At 37.5% G+C, this 25,593-nt stretch overlaps 1 protein-coding gene across 1 annotated transcript in view; it reads left to right on the forward strand.

Moving 5' to 3' along the window:
- The window catches only part of KCNH1 (potassium voltage-gated channel subfamily H member 1), a 191,650-nt gene that overhangs the window by 18,090 nt on the left and 147,967 nt on the right, over positions 1-25,593 (forward strand). Inside the window, exons 2-6 of the mRNA XM_015817215.1 lie at positions 397-520; positions 3,141-3,247; positions 13,420-13,548; positions 19,062-19,180; positions 23,777-24,169. Coding sequence (XP_015672701.1) covers positions 397-520; positions 3,141-3,247; positions 13,420-13,548; positions 19,062-19,180; positions 23,777-24,169 — 872 coding nt within the window. The remainder of the gene's footprint in view (positions 1-396; positions 521-3,140; positions 3,248-13,419; positions 13,549-19,061; positions 19,181-23,776; positions 24,170-25,593) is intronic.

Here is a 25,593-nt window from a genome sequence, read left to right on the forward strand (position 1 = left end):
CCCTCAAGAAAAATTGAAACTCTGAACTGCAGATACAAATAGCAATTTGATCAAAACCCAGATAGGAATGAAAGGGGTTAATCAATCTCTTTCTTCACTCTCTGCAGTTACTCTAATGTTCTTTTAAAAAAGAAACATACATGGTGATTGTGTTCAGGCAATTAATGTCATATCTAATTTGGCCATTAGTTGCTGGAATGAAAGCAAATCTGTCAGGACAACGTGTATTCTTAATCTCCGAGGTGGGCATATGCAGGGAAGAGTAAGATTACCAGGTGTCTCTAGCTCTTTTGTGCCAGATAATATTTGACCTAGAGAAGAGAACAAGGAAGAGTCTATTGTATAATCAATTTGCCACAGAGCTCCTTTGTCTAATAGAGCTATTGTTTCAAACAGATACAAATTTTGTCCTGGGTAATGCGCAGATAGTGGATTGGCCCGTTGTATATAGCAACGATGGATTCTGCAAGCTGTCAGGATACCACCGAGCAGAAGTTATGCAAAAGAGCAGCACCTGCAGGTATTTCAGTGGAGGCTTCTGTTAAATATTTCTGTAAATAACTGATAATATTTCTGTAAAGTAACTGGTAATATTTCTGTATTCTTGGTCATGCAAAATGAGTCCCTTGGATTTTAAACCACAGAATGGGTACTGTCGAGATCAGGGAGGAAATGGCATTCTGGATCCCTTCTATTTTCCAAAAAGCTTACATATAAGGTGTTCCCATCTAAAGCAAATTGTGTAAGCATCTTCAAGTCAATCTTGACTCCTGGCAGCTACTTCTTTTTTATTATTATTATTATTTATTTTTTATTTTTTTATTAAAAGTTTTATAAAAGTTTTACAATATAATTGCCCCCCTCTCCAAAAAACCCCTCCCCCTCCCCCCTCCCCCCCACTTCCCAGAGCTAATCACAGGGTTAACAATAGGATAATCATATTCTAACTAACATTAATCAACTATTAGAATAACAAATCTGTAAAATCCTTTAACTCTCTTTTTAACATAAAATATATTAAGATTAGACACAATAATAATAATATCATATTAATAATTAAGAATAAAGATAAATAAACTGTATAACAACAATAATACTCTAAAATTCACTCAAAAACCAAATGGAACTTTTTGGTCCCATATTTATTCTCAATATAATCTATCCATCTTCTCCAAACCGAAATATATCTTTCTTGTGAATAATTCTTCACATAAGCGGAAATCTTGGCCATTTCTGCTTGACAAGATTTTGGAAGTCGTTTGATCTTCCCTCCTTCCTGAGCTGAGAGAGAGTGATTGGCCCAAGATCACCTAGCTGGCTTTGTTCTTATGGCAGGACTAGAACTCACAGTATCCTGGTGCCTTTACCACTACACCAAATTGGCTCTCATTTGGTCAGCCCACGTTTTGTGGCAAGCTACAGGGCTGAGCTAGGATTTGGATCCAAATTTTCTTAAGATACAATCTGCAATGAATCTTGATTTCCGATTGGTAAGTCATGCTTGTAACCCAACCTTCAAAATTTAGTGCCCATCGTATATTAAATCAGAACCCCCTACATTCCCAGCTTTTATGGCTCATATGTGTCATACGGTTCTTAATGTATATGTGTTGATGTTATTCAGATGAATTTCTGACCTAGATTTTTGAACAGAATTGTCAAATCTCCCTTCTTTCTTTACTGTTCCACCCTTTACCATAATATTAAATAGTATACCTGCGATTAACTCCTGCTTTAATACTATTGAGGAACTGATTATGTAGTCTGATTTTACATTCTTGTACTTTGTTAGAAATTGTGCCAAGAATGCCACATACCCTCCTTCCCTTCCTATTTTCTCCTTCCCTTTTCCCTTCCCAGTTTATAGTGCATCCCTGTTATTCAGTCTAGCCCCTTACCAACTGAATTCAGATTTTACAAAAGGTTTGTTAATATTAAAAAAATGTTTCTTCCAACTTGCTTCACCGTGTCTTCATGGACCCATTCAAGTTATTTTCTTGCAACAATCTGGAACTGATTTGCCTTTGCTTTCTTCCAAGATATTTTTAAATACCCAGCCAGGTTTACTGCTGTGGGACTCCTAGATAGTTTTTTTTAATCAAAGTACTAACCATACTGAACTTGCTTTCACTTTTTGAGGTTATCTGAGGTTATTTAGGTGCTGCCACTGTCAAAACTCTAAAACAAGTTTTCTGTGAAGAGAAGTTGGGATCTTTGCTACTTTTGAAGAAAGAGTGCAAAGTTAATTCCCTGTGTCTAAATAAAACACAGTATGAAATTGCTGTGCTAAACTCTTTGCCCTAGCTGACTCCTCATTTCTTTGATTCTTCCCACCCTTCTCTCAGCACTACTGAGCTAAACAACCACTGAATCTCCCTTTTTGCACCAATCAGGTTTTTATCCTTTCTCTTGCCGTGAACTTAATGTAGTTTTATAGCATGTTAATTGCCATTACTTATTGCCAAGAATCCTGGACAATTACACTTTTGGGAATTTCCGACTATCTTCTATTGGAGCATTCCACAGTCTTTTGTCTTGAAAACTGAATTCCTTACTTCCCTGAAAAGAAATGGCTTCTAAGAAGTGCACATGCAATGCAAATACACATGCAGAGAAATGGCACAGCAGAAAGAGGCACATAATATGTAGGAACGATGTTTATTGTGACATTCTCATCCTATAATGGCTTTCAAAGAGGAGTCTCTTCTTCCAATTCAGCTGTATCCAAAGACACACAAGCAGACTTTTACTTAGGATGGGATTCCATCATGCTATCCTTCCCTCTGCACTATCCACATCTCTTCTGAAATGTCTTCCAACCTGTAGAACAGAATTGGGGAATTACAGGAGGAAAGGGGAATTGGTCCCACCAACAGGATGTGATTTTGTAGCAGACAAATATCATTTAATATCCTCACTTAACAACAAATTGTTATTATACATAATATTATTGATCAAGGTTAGTAAGCCTCTCAGTGCCAGTTGCTGATTGGCGTGGCCTGTAAGATAAACCAGCCAATCCTATTCTCTACGAAAGTGAGTTCAGCAGGAATACTCAAAGAACACTTAATACAATTTAAGTCTGTCATGCCATGAGATCTTGCTTGTGATTCTCACCTGTCTTGTTTATTTCCTTGCAGTTTCATGTATGGAGAGCTGACAGATAAAGACACAATTGATAAGGTTCGGCAAACATTTGAGAACTATGAGGTGAACTCATTTGAAATCTTGATGTACAAGAAAAATAGTAAGTTAACTTTCTGGCTTCCTTTTCAACAATGTACCCTGAAATGGGTTTTGCTACTGTTGCAGGAATGGCTCTGTAGGTATTTCTCTCCCTGTCCCTTCTCATGAGTAGTTTCCCAGTGACATGTGTAGTTCTGTCCTATCAAGAAAACAAGCAGTCTACATTGGAATGACTTTTGCAATGCTAACTGCCTTTTCTGCTTTTCACTTCAAGATCAATACATTTTTCATATGGAATACCCTTCATACCCAATGATAAACTGGAAGATGGAGTAACATTGGTAAGGCATATGCTAACACCTGGGCTATCTGCAACTTGGAAGTTCCATCATAAGACTTCCCAACAGCTTTTACTGTGGGAAAAAGATGTATAAAACAAACTGATTTTTTTCCACCAAGAAAGTAGCTTAATCATTCATTCCTCACATTAATTATCTAATGTACATACCTAATACCATTGTTATTCGTGCTCATTCTGTACCTGCCTGCTCCCCCACCCCCGGTTGTCTTGTAGAGGTATCAAAGATACTTGCCATGGAAGCAGTTTTCCAGAGGGATCAGTAGTGGTATAGATTCCAATCTCTTAGTGTCTATTTCCAATTAAAAATCTACACAAAAAGACACTTTCTTATGAAGGCCACATTTGGAAAAAGAATCCATGTGTTTTTGAAAGTTGTCCTGCATTATATATAAAAAAGAAAAAGAACTGACGTTATGTATATGTATATTTAAAATGTTTACATCAGATAATATTTTGTAGCAAATGATATTGGAACATTTCATGTAAAACCAACTATATCTTATGGGATTTACATTGATAATTAAATATGTTATGCAAATGTATGCTATGTTTAAAAAAGTTACAAATGAAAATAAATGAGAATCTTTTTTTTGAATCTTTAAAAAAAACTACATAAAAATGGAGTGGAATATTGCCTCTAATACAGAGTGTTACATTGTCTCGATTTCTTTTGATCCCTGATAGCTAAATAACAACTTCAGAAAAGCAATTTCCATTTGGAATTTCCCATGAGGGAAAAAAAATAGTTGATTCCAGTTCCCTATCTCACCTTTTGCTAAGAAAAAGAATCAGAGAATCATGGTCTGTTATGCCTCTTTAATTCTCTCCATAAACTGATAACAGAGTTGATGATTTTTATGGCTGTTTATTTTAACAGAAGGTTTATCCTCACAGGCAAGTTGTCTTTCACAGTAGTATAACCACTGTGTCTAATCTTTTGACTGAAGAACCCTAGAAAAACTATCAGAGGCTCCTGTCATTTGCTAGCACAAGAACTACAAATTAAAATACTGCTTAGGGATAGGAAGAATGAGCGTATATCAGCCTTCCAACTCAATTAGTCCTTGGCTTCCCTGCCATGATCATCATAAAGTCCCAGCTGTGATGTACTTATGTGAGGAACTTCAAAATAGGTTACACATGGCATTGACTGGTATTGGCAATCTGGATACCCTGTCAGATTTGCTTGGCAGTTTTCAAAGACTCAGCACAACTCTTACAAGAATCATGTAAAAACCCAGCATTGTATCCTTGCCTGTTGTCATCTTTTATTTAATTTTTCTCTTTCTAGCCTATCAGGTTATAGCAAGAGATGTTACCAACTCTGAGACAGGATTCTGGATGCAACAGTTATATAGCAGAAACCTGTTCATTGTCAGTCTGTAAGAAATCCTTCAAGAGAAGGATTTGTTTGTAATCTTCCACATCACACTCTGCATGAAAAGCTGCTTTAAACTAAATCAGAGCAGGGAACAGGGCTATTGCCAGATCGGAAGCGTAACAAAAGCCTCATAAATAGCATCACATTAAAAGTAGCCTGTTGGAGCACACCAAAAAATATCTAGTTCCATATTATTTTGCCAGAGTCTCAGTAGCTGCCCAAAAACATATACATTGTTCTGATCATATTTCTTCATGATTTCACTAACTACAATTATATGGCTTCTAGTGGGAGTAAGATATAGTCATTCAAACTAGCAATCATTGATATATTTTTGCTCTATGAATCTGTATAATTAAAATTTAAATCTATCCAAGTTGGTGACCATCATTCATGTGGAATAGAAAAATGTAGTCATGTGGAATACTTCCTTTTATCTGACTTGCTTTTTGTACCATTCAATTTTATCAGAAGATGCCATGTTATGGTATTTTTCTCCCAAGCATACAATGTTTTAATCCCACTGCCATTTAGAGTTAGAGCCAGTGTGGTACAGTGGATAAGGTAGGAGTGTGTATGGTTACAGTTTTTCTTGTTGGCGGTTGCACGTTGTGTTTGAATACAAATGCTGAAAAGTAGGTGCAGCCCAAACAAAAAATAGATTCCACTGAAACTGAAGCTTAAAATGAAATAAAAACAAATGCAATTAATTACTTCCCATGTATATAAGAATATATTTATTTATGTTTAGTATTCAATTTCTATAATCTCCCAAATCAACCAACTGACTCCTATTCCATCATATTAAAACTTTGCAATTTAATGGCATCTTTTGGAAGAACTATGGATTTAACAAAAGGTTTATGCATTTTGTTAGGCTTTGGACTAGAGCTAGGGAAACTGGGGAAATTAACTACCCAATCCGTACCTAACTCTGGAAATTCAGTTTTAGATTAGTCATTTTTTTCTCAGCCCACCTACCTCATCGGATAATCATTCTTTTTTTTTTTTTTTTTTTTTTAATCGAGTTGATCCTGTAGCGTTTGCCATGTATTGTTACAATTATGCCCACGGGTACATCCCATCTGAAATTTATCTGTCTGAGCTTCAGCTCCTGTGTCAAAAAAGCATAATCTCTGCGCGCTCTAAGTATTTTTGCTGGAATTTCTTTTAAAAGAATGATGTCTTGATTCAAAATTTTAAATCTTTGTTGATAGAAGAGCTGCATTATTTCATTGCGTCTAGACTTTCTTGTAAAATATATCACAATGTCTCTAGGTAGATTCTTTTGCTTTGCAATCCAGGAGTTTACCCTAAACACACGCTCTATTTCAAGATAGATTTCCTGGGTCGGATAATCATTCTGAAGAGAACTATGACTGGAGAGAATATATTTGGAAGATATCTTGCTCAGGTCATCTGGTGGGCTTTAAACTGAATATGGAACAGAAGGGAGACAATATCTGGAGGCACCCTCAAATTATAAACCTAGAGTTATTATAGCTTACAGCAAGAAATGATGTACTAAGAAGGATTTCTCAGGAATACAGCAGGAGAGCTATTAAGCAATGGAACAACCTGCCTCCTGGACTCATGACTGTTCCATGCTTGCAGGTTTTCAAGTGAGGACAGGAGAGCCAATTTTCTGGGATGGAATGAAGACTTCATCCATAGCTTTGGATTAGAAGAACTCCAATTAGAAATAACTCAATCCTACAATGAGCTCCTTAAGCCCTGTGCCAGCTGCCCCACAGATTGGATTCAATGGCAGAACGCATAGCATCTTTTAGGATGTCCAAAATGCTATTCCTGGGGCTGAAGGCATGATGTCAAATACTAACCCCAGGAAGCCCCATATCATAGTTTTACTCTTTCCCTGTATATTCTGCTTTTTTTTTGTTATGCTGGAGCAGTTAATCCCAAATTGATATTCCTGTGTCTTAAATACACTTAGCTGTAGGGGAGATAGGTAGGTAGGTAAGTAAGTAGATAGAAATAGATAGATAGATAGATAGACAGACAGACAGACAGACAGACAGACAGACAGACAGACAGACAGACAACAGTACTATGATGTACCACATATCCCAAATGCAAATACCATATATGGGCTCCTATACTGGTTGCAGTAACAACATCAAAATTGAATAGTGCTTTACTTTGAGAGTTTCAAAGGACAATTCTATCTCTAAAGCATTCAGTATTGTGCTTTACTATGCCAATATAATTAAGAGAAATATTATACACTTTTAAGCAATTTTATTTTTAGCAGCCTGGGCAGTCTAGATGATGGTTTCTCAATAACTAAGCCTGTAACACTCCAGGACTGAGAAGCATAGATTAATATAAATGTATTCTGTTTTATTGTCCATATTAATAGTATAGTATTTCAATCTACTGGGGATGGGGAAATGTATAGACAGGTTGATGGATACTTTCCTTTTAGAAAGATCCATTCAGAATATTATTACCAATTTTGGTTATAATTTTCTTTAATACACGAAGGGCTTTTTAAACATAACTTTTCTCTCTCCTTTCCCCTTCACAACTTTGACTAATTTATCTACTTTGTAAATTCTTTGTAATCTCTTTTAGCATAGTTTCTCTTAAGTTCTTTGTTGCATAATTTCCCCCAGTTTAAAGCTGATTTAAATTTGTAACACCCTCGTTTTGTACACCACTTACCCATTCTTTTTCAGATGTATTTCTTTCATGTTATTTTTGGATTTTGGATCAGAGCAAGATGGATTTAGTTGTGGATTTTGGATCAGAGCAAGATGGAGAGTAGTGCACTTCGTTCAATGCTCATACTGTATATCTATTTGGACAGATTTTTCAAACTGTTCCCCTTAGAATTCTATGGCAGGTTTTATATGTAACCATTCCCACTAAAGGATAATGTCCATTATACTCAGCATGCAGTAGGTTTGGGTGCTGGAGTGTGACTTCTAAACCCAGCATTCCTGGCTTATGCCTAATATTTTGGAGCTTTCAGCTTTTGGCTCAAAAATAGCTTAGAACAAAGTTGTTTTCTTCAAAAATCAGAAATAGTTTGATTTATTTCAGCTGCCCTAATTCCCAAACATCATCATGAGCTTCTGATCCACGATAGAGCTTTAAAAATATGATTTAAGTCAAAGAGCTTGAAGATGAGGCAGATTTGTGAACCAATAAGTCAGAAATTTATGTTGGGCGTAGATCTTAATCCAAGCCAGAAAAAAGATAATTCTTGGCCTCTTTCTAGAGCATTTTTTTTGAGCTCCGTGAGTTCACCTTCAATCCAATGTTTTTCTGGCAGATCTCAACTCTGTAAACTAGCAAAACAATGCCAGGTATATAGAATCTGTGACCTAATTCAGGGCTTTTCAACCTTTTCAGAGATTGTACCACTTTTAGGATATGGCAATATTCAAGTACCACCAGTCGCCTAGCAGGTGGGCGTGGCCTGCTCAATGCCACTCACTGGACCCAGCTGACTCGAGACAGCTGGGTCCGAACGGAACAAGTTGCACCGACTAACTCAATGTGGGGACAACTCGGTGCCCCACAAACCTCTCGCCTCTCCAAACTGCTAGCAGCCAAGTGCATGCATACACGCACATACACGCACACACACTGCATTCCAGGTTTTGGGACTTTTATCCACAGAGGAAGGAGAGGGCCTTCTCCCCAAGTCCAGGCATGATTGGCAATTTGCTAGCTCAGATGTGGATACAAGTCTCCAATCTTGGAATGTCTGTGTGTGTGTATGTGTGTGGATAGCACACTAAAGAGATGTTCTTTTCCCAATCTCAGACATCATTGGTGTTTCCCTGTCCTGTGCCCCCTCCTGGCAAAGCAGGAGGTGGAGGATGTTTGCAGGAAGCAGTTTCCTCCGAGTCCAACGTCTATCTTGACAGATCTCTGGAGAGCAAGAGGAGGTGGCAGGGGAACAGCGCTCCCGGGTCCTGCACAAGGGACGCTGGCCCTTCTCGAAAGGGAATTCCCATTTCCAATTGTGTGTGGTAAGGATTCTGGCTTGTTGGGACAGTCTCCCCTACCACCCCCTCTTCCTCTTTAGAGATCTGCAGGGGAGACAGAGATCTGGAGGGCAAGGCGCAGCCTCCATATTGGCCACTTCTACCTCTCCAAGCCCTCCTTGATTAAACACACATTATATATAAATTAAAACACAGCCAGAAAGGAAAAATAGTTAAATCACTAATTACAGCTCTTCACATATTTTCTGGAAAAACCACCTTAATTGATGTTAGGAAGGAAGAGCAAACCTTATTAAGGAACTCTTAACAGGAAGGGAATTGAAGACCCCAAAAGGTCTCATTCTTTCTAATCTGCCTTCCCTTTGAGATTTTAATTCTCATTATTTTATTGTTATGTATTTAAGAAGAAGATCAAAGGCCTCCATAGTTCAGGATACTCACCTTAAAATCAGAACCAAGAAAAACTTAGTTAATCCACAATACCGCCCTATGAAGAATGAAGATAATCTTTGGGCCCTGAGAGCATACAGGTGTCAAGTCAGAATATTAGTGGCACACCTGTCAGCAACTGGAAGTGCATAAGTCCATGTACTTCCCTTTCCTATCTCACAACTCAATCCATACACCCTTTAATTTTCAGTCACTTTTTTTTCCTCATAAGCTCCTTAAAAAACTCACAAGGTATAGTGTAATTAGCAGGAAAAATAAATCTAGCACTCCTGAATTCTTTCCCCAAGTGGGAAGAGAAAGTTCACAGCCTGCAGGTTGCTAGCAAAGTCATCAAAGAACGTAGTTATTGCTGCCAAAGGCAAGAATAAATAACAAATCAATTTTGCAGCTCTCTTCTGTTACTACATCCTCTTACCTCCAGAATGTGGCCTGGGATTGCACAAGGGGCTAGGCCAAAATCTGGTTGACTAGTTTGCAGCCAGGTGTTCGGTACAGACTTTGCCAATATGATTTTAATAGCCCAGGAAGGGATAGGAAAACCCGAGGAAAACTGTGCAATCAATAAACCATGGTGGACTACGCTTGTTTTGCCCTATTTTGATTCTCCTCCTCACCAACAGCCCATCAATTTCAGAACTGCATGGCCACAAAGATAGAGGCCTTCAGCCTCCCAATCCCTGCTTAGAGAGGGATTTGCATTTCGGCCAGGGTCACGCCATACACCCCCAATCAAAGGAAAACCCCAAATCCAGTGGGCCAGAAGGCAGCCCAGCCACCATGCCCCTCCATTTCCTTTCCTCACCTCCTGGGCACAGACACAGTCGCTGCTCCTTGCCATAGCTGGGGTGGGACTTGCAAGTACCTCTGTCCTGCAAAGCAGTGCTCCCCGGTACTCTCGCCTGCCGCTATGCCAACAACCCCGACTAAAGGCTGAGTGGTGCAGCCTCGCTCAGCCAAGGAAGGGGGCGGCAGCCAAGACTACGTCCGATTGCACCTTGTCAGGAGCGTTCAGAGGCTGCCCAACTTTACTCTGGAATTTCAGGTTAGAAAGCGGAGGGGCAGTGCTGTGTTTGCAGGCCTAGTGGCACCTGCTGGAAAGCCTCCTGCTTCCCCCCTGCCTCCCGGCATCTACCTCCTTTAGAGCCATCCTGATTCCAATGGGTCTGCCAGCATGGCGGCGGGCAAGAATGTCTGGTGAGCCGCGCTTTGCAGGACAAAGCTGGCAGATCTATGCCGGGCAGGCCTGTCAGCATCAGGATGGCTCCGAAGGAGGTAGCTGCAGGGGGGGGGGGAAGCAGGAGGCTTTCCAGCATATGCTGCCAGGCCTGCAAACACAGCACTGTCCCTCTGCTTTCCAACTCTGAAATTGCAGAGTAAAGTTGAGCAGCCTCTGAGTGTCCCTGACAAGCTGCAGATCTGCTGTAGTCTCAGCTGCTGCCCCCTTCCTTGGCAGGGCGAGGTTGGAGCACGTGGCCATCATGGCAGCGGGTGGGACCGCCGGAGGAGCGCCGTTTTGAGGACGGAGGTACTTGCAAGTCCCGCCCAGCTATGGCGAGGAGCTGCAATTGCATTTGTGCCCAGGGGGTGAGGAGAAGGAAATGGAGGGGTGTGGTGGTGGGCTGCCTTCTGGCCCGCTGGATTCAGGGTTTTCCTTTGATTGTGAGCTGCGGTGGGCCAGCACCTTGCTGTCTCCAGGGCATCCCTGGGCCAAATGTACACACCCCGTGGGCATGTCTATCCTCTCCTCCTTTTGTCTTCGGTGTAGCTGCAACTGACTCCTTTCCCCAGGTGGCGTGCAGCTTCCGGAAGCACCAGTCAGCTGGAACCTGGCACGGATCCTGGGCGCTCAGCGGAGCCCCGGCAACACCGCGGCTCCAGGTGGCTCTCCCACAGGCCTGTGCTGCGTTGCCGCCGCTTCAGCTCATCCCCATGCTACACTTTTACACTTTTTTTACATTTTTTTTACAGTGCTTTTCAACCCATCGTAAGCGTACCATCTGCCAGGTGCTGACGTTCCACCAATGGTACGAATACCACTGGTTGAAAAGCCCTGACCTAATTTATACATGTTATTCAGAATTAGGATAGTGAAGAAATCCCACCTGTTTACTACAGAATATACATAGCCCTCGCTCTGTGTGTGCTTGGCTCAAAAATCTTTTCAACAGTTGTATTTCAGAAGTGGTCTTTTATGACCTGAATTTCTGCAGTCTGTGGTTGTGACTGAAAATCAGTTTTAGTAGAGGTGAAAGTGCTAAGACAGAAATGTAATTTCCCTTGATGAACATTCCCTTTTCTTGTCTCCTATTCTAGTCTCAAACAAACTTTTGTATATGTATATATATATAGTCTATGACTTTGTGTTCTGATTCTTTTGTTGATCATCTGAAGGGCAGGAATATGATCCTGTTGAAAGGAGTTGTGCCACTGGGAAAATCTTTATATGTAGTATCTTCAAGCAAATGTTGTAGTGTGGGATAACTCTGTTTAAGGTGTTACCCATTCAGTATAAATTATTGACCTGATTTCATAGGGTAGCTAAGTTTAGCTTTGTATATGATAATACTTTTCTTGCAACTCCAACAGTAATGTTTTGGGTTTTTATGTTGGAAGATTTTTAAAAAACAACATATTTTCAGTGAGAAAACTTGCAGTTGTTTTCATGAAAATAAGATTCAAATCAATCATACATAGAGCCATTGAAACCAGTGTGATTTAACATTACAGTAGGCATGATTTTTCTTATTTCAGTGGTTTTCTCGAAGCATGACTACACTAAGTATGCCTCTCCCATACATCCATCCTTCAAATTCATGTTGCCCTAGAACAGGGGTAGGCAACCTCAGCTCTTTTATGACTCATGGACTTCAACTCCCAGAATTCCTGAGTCAGCTATGCTGACTCAGGAATTCTGGGAGTTGAAGGCCATGAGTCATAAAAGAGCCGAGGTTGCCTACCCCTGCCCTAGAATATCCTCTCATTTACAGAAATTTAATCTGAAAAAGAGAGGGGAATCAACTAATATGCCTTTTCCTGGATCATGCCATTAAACAACAACAACAACAACTGAGAGACAATGTGTTATAATGTCTAAGGTCCTGGACTAGAAGTGGAAAGATGGCAAATTTTAGTTCACCCTCAGCTCCCTGAATCATTTTGGATCAAATCACTGCTCCTCAACCTGAGGAAAAATGAAAGAGGATGTATGGGTATTTCAAGGAGAAGTCAAAACGTTGGCTATTTTGTTTAAAATATTAATTTGTTATATGAAGATACATTTTTCTCTGTGCAGAGATACATTTTCCATGGGAAGAAATATACAGACACTCTCCCCTTGGCTTTCAGACTAAACTAGTACCATTCACGAAAGCAGTGCCTTGTCTGCCTTAGTCTTTTCTCCAGATCTGTGTTGTATGGCTATCCAGCTTCTTTGGGATATGTGTATTTCTTCCATGAAAACCAATTTCTTATGCTTGGAGTGGTTTTAGAATTTGTTTCGGATCAGTTTCCCATTTCTCCTTGATTTTATCAGTGGAGAAAAGATACGCAAAACATTAATTATTCTTTTTTTTTCCAAAGCAGTTTTTTGCACTTTATATCTATATAGCTCTGTCTCTGTAAATATCCTCATAAGCTTAATGTTTAAAAAACTCTACTCGTGCATAACTGCACATGAAACGATGTGTTGTTTTTTTTAACAACTTGAAATTAAAACTGTGGAATCACTAAATCCCTTTGCAGGCTGAATTTATGCAAAATCAAACCACACTAAACAACTTGCAATGGTAGAATTTCATTTATTATTCTGCCAAGCTTTGAACATGTTTTCTATTATAGTTTTACAGGTAGTCTGAAAATGTGCTATGGTAAATATATATATGACCTTTCCAGCGTTGCCTATTTCCACTGTAGTGGAAACTAGTGTCTTGCAGCATTGTTTGTTTTTCTTTTTTCTTTGCAAACACTCTTGTTTTTTTTATTTGCAAAAACAATGCTACAGTAGAATGCTGCATAGTTTTTATGTCATTGACCAGTTTTTTTCTATGGTGCTTTCTCTCCAGGGACTCCTGTTTGGTTCTTTGTGAAAATTGCTCCAATTCGAAATGAACAAGACAAAGTTGTTTTGTTTCTTTGCACTTTCAGTGACATCACAGCTTTCAAACAGCCTATTGAGGATGACTCATGCAAAGGTTTGCTATTTGCTTTCTATGTTGCATATGAAAGATAATTTGTTTTGCATTTCAAAATGGAATAATACTCTTTCATAGATGTTTTGGTTTTAGAAGGTCTGTTAAAAATATGAGTGAAGCTAGTGAAACTAGTGCAAACTGACTCTGAAGGTTAAACACCACTGCTTCTGGCATCTGCTCTATATGATGATAATAATAATAATAACCTGTCAAGACCACACCAACCAGGCCTTTCTTTTCTTTCAGATGTTAACAATTGATGAAACCAATGGCAAAGCCATGAAAAATTTCTGATGATATTTCTTGCAGATCAAGGACCTGCAGCCTTGATCAGCAGATTCAAAAGCTATCAGCCAAGGCAACAGTGCACTATCCTTTTCAAGTTACATCTGCCTTTCTGGGACCTTGAGATTATTTATTGAAACTACAGAATTACATTTCCTGGCCATTCCCTACAACAGATCTAATTCCAATCCAATGCATTTCCCTTGTGACTATTTGTGTGTTTCTCTTAGGCCAGACATGTCAAACTCGCGACGTCACGTGACATTGCGCAACGTATCGGAGCTTTTTTTTGCCATTGCTGGCAATGGGGTGGGCGTGGTTTCCTGATGACGCGTCCGGCCCATGGGCCGGCAGTTTGACACTCCTGTGTTAGGCTATCCAGTCATTGAAATATAACATTATTTTTTTTCCTGCAGTTTTTTTATAAGCAGGATCAATTATGAGATAACTAAAAACAACTGAGGTCATTAGATCATTTGCTATGTAGACTAGAAACTGGGAGATTGTGAGTTCTAGACCTGCCTTAGGCATGAAAGCCAGCTGAGTGATTTTGGGTCAATCACTCTTTCTCAGCCCAACCCATCTTAAAGAGTTGTTGTAGTGGGGGAAAAAGGAGGAGGGAGGAGTATTAGGTATGATTACCACCTTAAGTTATTCATAAGAATAATAAATTCATTTTATAAATGTGACACTTCTATTCTGAAAAATAGTTTCTAAAGACTATGCCCTTCTCACATCTTCCAGCAATGAATAATCCAGGTGAGGTCAAATTATACTCTAGTAAAATAGGGCAATCCCCAAATATTTAATCTTGTTTTCTTCTGTCACACGTTGTGAATCATATATGGCCCTGGGGCTATAGGTTAATTGTGCCCTAGCAGTAAGGCTTAGGCAATCAGTAGGGTTAGCACTTTCTGTGACACTTCAATGGAATTATTAGTGGCAGTTAGCATAAATCTGTAATTTCCATACAAATATTCATTGTTGTATACTACATATGAATGCTATTGTCAAAGTAGAAACTATTGCATATATAGATCACAAAAGTGAGACGTGATATTTGACAGAAAAAGACAGGAATCTATTATTTAGAGATGATATGAGCAAAGGATGAAAATAGACTGCTTTCCCCATAAACAATATGCTTGTTTGTTCTAAGGCATTATCCATTCCAGACACAATAAAAGTCTAACGTTTAAATAAATCATATTCTATTTATAGTTTCTGTTGTTGTTACATAAAACATGAATTGGTTGGCTTTGAAAAGCTACCTGATGTTATTTATTCATTTAAAACATTTATATGGCTACTCATCTTTCAGACAAATCTCAACAGCTCCTAATAAAATCATTTTAAAAACTGTAAAACACACTCAATTAAAACAGTAAGCACAAAAACCTGGTGCCAATCCATGCAAACATATCATTGTCTAATCTCCCAACACTTGGGAGATACGTAAACTAATGAATACAATCAACTATAAATTGAAGAAATTTACTTTTATATTATTATCCAAAGAAAACAATGATAAATGAGAAAATATTGGGATATTGCTAGCAAGAATATTGAAATCTAAGAAGATTTGGCAAGACCTTGTGAAATTTTGGCATTCATTAATTTAGAAAAAATAATAATTTGGAGATTACCATACTGTATATACCAGGTAAACTAGAGGCACCATGTTACTGATACCTGGTTCAATATCCCACACTTTAGATTGAGCTGTTTGCTCCATACTAGACAAAAACATGTCAAAATCTCTGTAAGGACATTCTAGAAAGAGTGTTTCAGGTTTGCTTGAATTGTTTATGGGTAGCTATAGTGCCACTTCCTTAAGGCTGAGTGATGAACATAGTTTGCTGAGTGCTGGCAGTATTATTGAGCTGAACACTGAGTGGCTGAATCCTAACAAGTACACACTAATTCCAATATTTGGATGAATGTTGACTGGTTATAAGGTGAATTCCTGTAGTCAGAGCTGGGTTCGGAACTAATTTTTGTTCAAAAGATTATGTTCAACCTGCATTGAATGACATTTCATGAATGGCTCTTTAATGTTAAGCCTACTTAGATCAACCATTAAATAAGATCATTTCTAATTAGCCACTTAGGATAAACATGTAGCCTTAGTGACATTGCAGAATAAGATTTTTATTTGAGAAAATTAAGGTATTTTGGTTTAAGGTTGTTTATTGTCCTATTTATAACTTTGATTTTTAGACATTTTTCCCCCTCCTTTCAATCATGTCTGATTCACAGAGAATGTCTGGACTGCAGTTTTCATAACAAGATTTTTCAGAAGTGGTTTGCTATTGCCTCCTTCATAGGGCAGAGAGAAAATGACAGGCCTAAGATTACTCAACTGTCTCTGTGCCTAAGATGAGACCAGAACTAATGATCTCTCAATTTCTAGTCTGATGCCTTAACTACTATATCAAAATGACTATTTTAATTCTATTACTTATTCTTCGTAAGGATTATGGCAGGGTAGAAATGAATAAACAAACAAATAAACAAACAAATGATCAATGTCAAAAATGTTAACATTTTTGGAGATAAGGAGAGTGGAGTACTGGGAACATGCTCTTCGAGTGAGCCAAGATCCTTCCCTATTGATTAGAATTTTTCAAGGAATTATTGATAACAACTGTTACATGGTGTTATGAATGGAAAAATCTGGGGAACAGATTTTTAATTTCACAAAACAATATGCTACATTCTGATATCCAAGTGTAGCTGAGATTCACACAATGGGTTCATGTTTACTCCACAGAATTTCTGGCCATCTTTTATCCATAAACTACTTTAAGCTGCACTTAAAGCATGTTATAATCTGATCTTGAAACTTTCTTCAGATTCAAAATCAACTTTTGTGTGACATGAAGCCTTTTTTTTAATTAAGGAAAAGACATTACTCTGGACATTTACTTACAGACAAGTCCTGTAAAATCTTGACAGGATTTACTTCAGAATAAATATGCCCAGGATTAGGTTGCAATGTGGCCTGAAAGGCACTGAAGAATTCTTTGGAACAGGGGTACACTCTGTAACATGAACTCATGGACCAAATCAAATTTTTATGTCATCCTTCTTGAATTTTTTTTTTTTGCTTTTAATATCATGTCATTCCATAAAATAAATTTTAAAAAGAAGTGTTTTCTTGATATTGGCTTTTCATGTCACAGCAAAAGTTCATTCCATTTTCATCTTGCCTGACTTACAACAGTTTATTTAGTGACCATTCAAAGTTACAACGCCACTGAAAAAAGTGACTTATGACCATTTTTCACACGGCCATTTCAGCATCCCCATGGTCACGTGACCAAAATGCGGATGCTTGGCAACTGGCTCATATTTATGACGGTTCCAGTGTCCCAGCGTCATGTGATTAAATTTTGTGACCTCCTTATAAGCAAAGTCAATAGGGAAGCCAGAGTCACTTAACAACCCTGTTACTAACTTAACAATTGCAGTGATTCACTTAACAGCTGTGGCAAGAAAGGTCGTAAAATGGGACAAAATTCACTTAACAAATGTTTCGCTTAGCAACAGAAAATTTGGGCTCCGTTGTGGTCGTAAGTCAAGGACTACCTGTAATCAGTCCCTGTCTATTTTCTATGGAACAGCGATAGCTCTGTCTCTCCTTATGATTCTTTCCTGATGCGTTACAATAAGATTAAGAGGATGTAAACAAGAATTCTGCATTCTAAGATGAAGTGGTACAACCTCAATCCTGGTTCTATTATAAATGTTTCTGATTCTGGCCTCCCATTCGAATTTCTTCTATTCATTCTTGCTGTTTTACATCCATGATAATATCTATTTTTGTACTTCTGCAATATCTCTTATCTAGACCAAGCAATGCTTTTCAAGGACTCAGTCGGATGAAAGTACAAAGATACTAGGCTGCCACATGGAGTTCTTACTTTACATATTGTCTTATATTTGCAGCCCTCCTAAAAATTAAAGAGCAAAAAGACCCTTTAAAAAATTAAATAGGGAAAAAAATCCCCACCCAGTTTGTGTGTATATGTGTGAGCAGGTTGTGCATATATGAAACATTAGTAATAAAATAGACTTATTTCACTCCACTTTTCCATTATTTAAAAATATTATAATCTCTCCAAAACAAAACAAAACAAAATATAATCCCTCCAAAACAAAACAAAGCAAAAATCATTCAAGTGAGCTGCGCTGTAAAATAAAATATATAGTATATAAAAACAATTTACCCACAACAATGAAAACAGTGCATAACAACTAACAATGCCTAAAACAAGTAAACAAAAAACAAGAAAACAAAAAACAAGAAAATAAAACTAATATAAGGGAGCAAAAAGAACAGTACAGGGGAAAAAATTTAAACAAAAACTGCATGTGCAATTCAGTACCATGGTCAGCACCAACAGTCTAAGACAGCAACTTTTCATTCGAATGAGCGATGCTTACTTATTTACTTTGCGTCTGTAGTTATGTGAGCAGTTTGAAAACACTGTACATTCACATATACATGTGTCAAAGGTGCTTTTTCACCAGGCAACTGGACTTCCTTGTTTTTCTTTGAAGACGTTTCGCTTCTCATCTAAGAAGCTTCTTCAGCTCTGACTGGATGGTGGAGAATGGAGGGATTTATACTCCTTGCAGACAGCTGGTCATTTGCAGTCTTTTAGACTAGCTGTTTGCAAGGAGTATAAATCCATCCATTCCCCCACCATCCATTCAGAGCTGAAGAAGCTTCGTGGATGAGAAGCGAAATGTCTTGAAAGAAAAACAAGGAAGTCCAGTTGCCTCGTGAAAAAGCATCGCTGGGACAACTATGATCTGGATGACTGAGAATCTCCATAGAAATTCACAAATACAGTATGTCCAGTTGTGAGGCAAGTTAGAAACATGCAATAGCTCACAGGGTAACTGCTAAACTGAATTATCTACATGGTAGGAAGACAGTTTGAAATAAACATTTATAATTTTTCTGCATTCGAATAATGAATGATTCCCTTTAAAAAGGTAGCTGCATGAGAAAGCCCATGACCACATCTCCACATTCAAAACATTCAAAATCTGCCCATTGCTTATCGTTGCCCTAAGGGGATGAATGATAAGCAATCTTTGTTGCTAGTATTTTTCTTAATTCAGGGTCAATTCACTGCATTGTTTTAGGTTAAAGGCTTTTATGTTCAAATTCTGTTCAACTGGAGTGGTAGTTAACTATTGTGCAAATTCTTTAGGTTGGGGAAAGTTTGCTCGTTTGACACGTGCACTAACAAGCAGCCGAGGTGTCCTGCAGCAGCTTGCTCCCAGCGTACAGAAAGGAGAGAACGTTCACAAGCACTCCCGTCTAGCAGAGGTAAAGTCTGGGTCATGTTTCTATTCTATCTGAATTTTATGAATGTTATGATAACTTAAAGAGCATCCACTCTCTTGGCACCAATAGCTTTCCCTCAGAAATGTTATCTGTTGTTGGGGAATCAGCTGAGAGTTAACTGATTACAAGTCAAGGAGATTTAAGTCCCATAACACTGATCCAGTCATGACCTGCCTGTTATAGCGAAATGAACAGTTTTACAGATGGAGCTGGGCTGTTTTGAAAGACAGGCTTGAATTCTGGGGCTCTCTGTGTGATACTAAGCCCTCTGTAACTAAGAGAGCATATTTTCCAGCTGATGACTGGGCTGATTATCTTTTTCCTCTGTACCAGTTTGGAGCTGAAGATGGGAGTTGTCTCTTACCATAAATGAATGACCATAGATTTTAGGCTGGGTAAGACTAGGTCCCAACATTCAATACCCCCTGGTTCATTATACTGATGTTTTAAAATGCTTCAATAAAAGAACTGCTTAAATTTATTCAGTGAATAAAAACAATTCAGACACAAATTGGATGCTTTTATAATTCAAACATATTGGTGCATTACTCAATGCATTCTATAGGAGTGTAATTTAAAGTAACAGATCGTGTGCCCCACATGCTATTTGGACTATAAAAGTTAAAGAAGTCTACTGTGAAAAATGTAGATTTAAATTTAGTTTTGCCATAGATGTATGCTGCTGTTTTTGCCATTGAACTCACATGTTAACCTTTGGAATAGCTGATACAATTGAGTCAAAATTTCACAGGTAGGTACAATTCCCTGTTAGGCCAGAATATTGCATTTATGAGGCTGTAGTGATATTCCATTGCCTCCTTCTTATTATCAAATGAACAGACAAGCTGCACTGATTCTTCCCGAAAAAGCTGTTTTATGTACAATCTTCCACAGCTAACCTCTTTCTGCATACTTGTTTTTTGCCAACATGGAAGCAAGTTATAAATATTTTGCATGCAGAATCACTGTCTGCTCTTCGTAGAATCCTTTCTAGATCCTACTATAACTGAGTGGTTCTGTGCCCAGACTGCTGATCACTGGAATTACAATACTAATGGGGCTGAGGGTGTAATTCTTTTCTCTTTGTTCCTGGTTATTCCCTTTGTGGCTTTAATTCATGTCATTTTGGATTCATTCTGCCTAAGCTTGTGAATTGAGAGTGGATTGTGTTATAGCATAAACTATGTTATGAGATGTATTTTGGGCACCTAATGGAAATATGATACTGTCATTTTGTGTGGGAGAACATATAGGCTGTCTTCCCTGTTATCATCTTGGCATTCTGTTTTTGGCATATGTTAATAGATGTTTCCTGCTTTGGCAAAACGTGGGTGTTATTTAGTGAACAACTTATGAATAACAACAGATTTTTTGGGATGTTGAAACATTGCCTCCCCTTCCCCATGATGCTTCAGCTATGCTTTTCATGTGCTAGTAGAAAAAGAAAACTCAGACAAAACAGTACCCTACTTAGCTGGAGAAATATGGCTGCAATGTTGCTTTGCCTGCAGTTAGTGACATACAGCATAGCTTTCATTAAACATCCCTTACATGCAAATTTGGATGCATGTATGGGCTTTTGAACTGGGCATATTTGCTCAGTTCAATCTGAATGCAGTAAGTCTTAAGATCTGTTGTAAATTATTCTCATATGTGACACCTCACTTGAAGGGGCCTTTTGCTTTTTGTTTGACAACTATGTACTAACTGATGGTACATCTGACAAGACTTCATATGAATTTAAATCAGGACAGCTGGTGAGTTAATTATAAACAATAAAGGTCAAGATTATGTTTCTGCACATATTAATTGCCAGTTAAATATTGCACTCATTATTTCAACATCACTGAGCCAAATTCTAATAGGGTTCATCAGGAATCAACAGATGTTGCAAAGAAAACCCAATGGAGAAGAGGACATCAAAAGAAAATTTATTAATAATAGCAACAGCAGTAATAATACATACTCATCTTGCAATTCCCTTGGAGGAAAAAAATTATACAAAATACTGAAATGAAATAAGATATAGTAAGCAAAAGAAATTAAAGGCATAAATTAAGGGAAATGAACATATAAATAAATTTATTTTATGATTACTATAGTATAATCTAGTTTATATCATTCAGTATGTTTCTCCATACTTTTCTATCTTTCAAATCCTCTTTGATTTTACTATATCCATACACTGATTCATTTCTTGCCTTTGTCTTCAAATTCCTCACTTTTCCTTTTTGTTTTGTTTTGAGAATTTCATCAACTTTATCTATCTACAACTTTCTCAATACTTTGTTTTAAAAATATTTTTTCCTTGAATCAAGCTTAATTTCTGATGTCTTTAAGGACATCAGAATATTATTTTGGTAACAGAGCTTATATTAATTATATTTAATCTTCCATCCAAGCACTAAGTGGGAAGAATTCTGCTTATCTTCCAAGTTCAGACCAATTAGCCAGGTGCTATTACCTGCTCAGTTCCTATGAACATACAGTGCTTTGGAAATGACTTGGAAGAAGTGCTTCAGACCTCACAAAGATATGAACATAACAATTCTCCTCTAGCCATCAAAGCCATCCATCGTTTTTCAGGCTTTTAAGCAAGTTATGGCTATTTTAAGAGTGAAATTATTATTCAACTCCTTAAAGCAGCAAGAGCATCTATTTTCAAGATTGTGCAGAAGCCTGAACAAAATAATGTTTTTTTAACGAATAGCAAAGAAGTACTGTGCTTGTGTAAAGTCTAAAGGACTTCTGCGTCATTTTCAAACAGTTTACATTTGTAATGTTGCTGAATTAGGCCATTTGGCAATATTCCTTAGCAGAAACATTCAGATGCAAAGCTCTCTTTCTTAAATTATAGATTTGATTAAAATCCACTCCTGCTTGGATTCTCTTAAAGTTAATGTATTCATATTAGTGAGAAAATGAAATACAGCCACAAGTGACTTGATCTGTATTATAGTTCAGCTGTCAAAAGAATATTAGTATAAGAATAATGCCAACTCATAGAATTGGAATATACCTTCTATATTTGTAATAGATTTATGAAATTCAGTGTAACTTTCAATAGATGGCTGCCAACATTCCCAGGAACAAGAAGAAACCCTGCTTGTATTGCTATACCCATTCATGTTTAACTTTTTTTGACAATTTTAATTATTCTTGTTTAACGATGTGATTCTTTCAGAATTCATATAACAGTACACAATACGCAAAAAGCCAGAAATGCATAGCCAACATGCATACTGATTTCTTCTTCTTTTGAAATACTTTTGGTATTGTTCTGGATTTTAGATGCAGGAGGGGATGCTTAGAATATCTGATTCCCTGGAACAGCTGCCCTGAATTAGAGTGCTCCTGGGAAAAGGCAATGTTATCAAGACTGTCCCAAATCTTATGCCCCAAATTTTATGTTGCATGTCAGTATGCAATTTCCACACAAACCCCAGCCCCATGACCTATTGCCACTATCAGACAGTTACTATCCTTCCTTCCTTCCTTCCTTCCTTCCTTCCTTCCTTCCTTCCTTCCTTCCTTCCTTCCTTCCTTCCTTCCTTCCTTCTCACATGAAAGTGACTCTGGGAAGTGTACAGCACTTAATTAAAAAACATAAATACACAAAAACAGTCACAATTAAAGAATAACTATAAAACAGGAGAGAATAATACTAATTACAGTAAGGGAACCATTGCATACTTTTCTCAGTCTCCTGGGACTTGCAGTCTTGATAACATAGCCAGGTCTTGAGGGACTTGTGAAATGTTGAAAGGGATGGAACTAATCTCACTTCCAGGGAGAGAAGGTACCACAAAGTAGGCACTGAGACAGAGAAGGCCCACCTCCTGGGACCTGCCAATTTTAATTCTCTGCCAGACCACAGTATGCTGTCTCTGTCAAACCTAATGGGGTAGGCAGATGAAATTGGGGAGAGGTGGTCCCTCAGATAACCCAGCCCAATGCCATGAAAGGCCTTATCTGGTCATCTCAAAGGACCGACAGATCTTCTTTCCTCTTCTGTTTTTTCATCAAAATGTATCTTTTTCTCACTGTGGCATTTAGGTTTGCCTGTATTGTGATCTAGATGCATTGCCCAAGAGTGATTGAAGAGTTTTATGAGAGGATACAGATTTTAATGTATGTATTTATTTACACACAGATAAAATCAAGGTTAGATATCAGTTTTGACATAAGTTCTTGCATTCTTATTTTGTTTTTCTCCCTCCTGTAAACTGCCTAGAGTTGCTCGACTAAATGGCATAGATATGTTGGAGGTAAGTAGATAAGTAAATAATATATAAATAGTTTCCCACGTTGGAAGTAAGTAGGTAAGTAAATAATATATAAATAGTTTCCCATAAGTTCCAGTTCTCTAAAGATATTTAAAAAGTACATTTCACTGGCTTAAAAATAGCAGTGCTGATGATTTATCAGGCAAACACTACAGGTAAAGTAACTTTTTAGGAAAGATAGTCCATGTAAATAAACAATATGGGAATATGAAAATGTTTTGGTGTTTAGGTTTCAATTAGAAAATGATTTTCCTCTGCATTCATTCATCTCTCCCCCTCTCCATTTCTACAGGTTTTGCAGCTGGGCTCTGAAATCCTCCCACAATACAAGCAAGAAGCACCAAAGACCCCACCACATATCATTTTACATTATTGTGTTTTCAAGACTACTTGGGATTGGGTGATTCTGATTTTAACTTTCTACACTGCAATTTTAGTCCCTTACAACGTCTCATTTAAAACCAAACAGAACAATGTGGCCTGGCTGGTAGTGGACAGCATCGTAGATGTCATTTTTTTGGTAGACATTGTGCTTAATTTTCACACCACATTCGTTGGACCTGCTGGAGAGGTGATCTCTGATCCAAAGCTGATCCGAATGAATTACTTGAAGACCTGGTTTGTAATTGACCTCCTCTCCTGTTTGCCATATGATGTGATCAATGCCTTTGAGAATGTTGATGAGGTGAGTCTATGAATTTTGTTTCCATATTATTTTAAACCGTGAACTAAAAAAGAATGAAAAGAGACCAATTTTATGGATTTATACCAGCTGTACTCTGTTCACATATATGCTTACATTAATAGTGGTTTGCCATCTTATACTACAACCATTAGTTTATAAGAACTTTAAATATAGTCTATGTTTCACATGAAATTTACTTATTTTTAGGCTCAATTGTTTTCTTTAGGTATTTTGAAATAAAGTTGTAAGATGCATAGGCAACTTGAAACTCATACATAGGTGAAAGAATATGCGAATGTTCTTGGTGCAAGAGGGCATCACCTATTTTGCTAGAATGTGATAAGAAACATTGAAAAAGAAAACCTTTACATGTGTGTGTGTGTGTGTGTGTGTACTAAGTCTTTAAGATAAAAACTACTATAAATAATACAGGGTAAGGAAGAAAAAATCAAAAAAAATAAAAGAGAAAGCTAAAAGTGAAAGAAAGAAAAAGTAAAAGAAAAAGAAAAAAGAAAGAAAAAATTCTGATCTTCTTTACCGCAGTTAAAAGTACAATTATAAATTTACCTTTTTCCCTTAAGTTACATCATGCCTCTCTTCCTTCTATAATCTGTCCTATCTAATAATCAAAATCATGAATTATAAGTTCATTTTTTTTGTTTTATGCCAAAAGCCCATGAGAGGTTACTAGTCAGCAGTAAATGCACATATTACCTTTTCTCTAATCAAAGAATTCAATTTGGCCATTTTAGCAAGTTTTATCATCTTCATCAACCATTCCTTCATTGTAGATATTGCCAAGTCTTTCCACTTTTGTGGTTATCACACACAAGAACAAACTTCTGTGCCTTTTCCAGCTGCTTCAGTACCAAAAGGAAAACTTCTGGTCTCAATTATATATTAATATTTAAAATCCTCTGAATCAGTGTATGTATTTGAATCCAACATTTTTAGTTTTTTACATGTTCAGCATGATAAAACGTGATAAAATTCCTGTTTGAATTTCCTACATAAATTTGAAATGCTTTTATAGATTCTAGACCCTTTCTCTGGTTTCATCTACAACAATACATTATTTTATAAATGTTCTCTTTATGATTATAACATACTGTAGTGTTTCAGTCCCTTCAACCACATATTTACCCATTGTCTGATATCTTTATTATAATCAAAAATTTTAGCCTGCTTTATCATATATTCTTTCACTTGTTCTGTTTCAAATCTCAATAAAAGTTTATACTTTTTAGCAATTACATGTTCATCATTTGTGCACAATTTTATTTCAAAATCAGTCTTATAATGTTCAATATCATAGCCAAGATAGTTTTGTGTTGAAGATCTGTGATTAATTTTCCTTGGAAGGGCATTTTGTAAAATAATTTGTCACAACTATACAGGTAGTCTATGGAGCTTCTTAGTCATCC

The sequence above is a fragment of the Protobothrops mucrosquamatus genome, unplaced genomic scaffold, assembly GCF_001527695.2.
Source record: "Protobothrops mucrosquamatus isolate PMUCROS unplaced genomic scaffold, P.Mucros_1.0 scaffold563, whole genome shotgun sequence".
NCBI classification, from domain to species: domain Eukaryota; kingdom Metazoa; phylum Chordata; class Lepidosauria; order Squamata; family Viperidae; genus Protobothrops; species Protobothrops mucrosquamatus.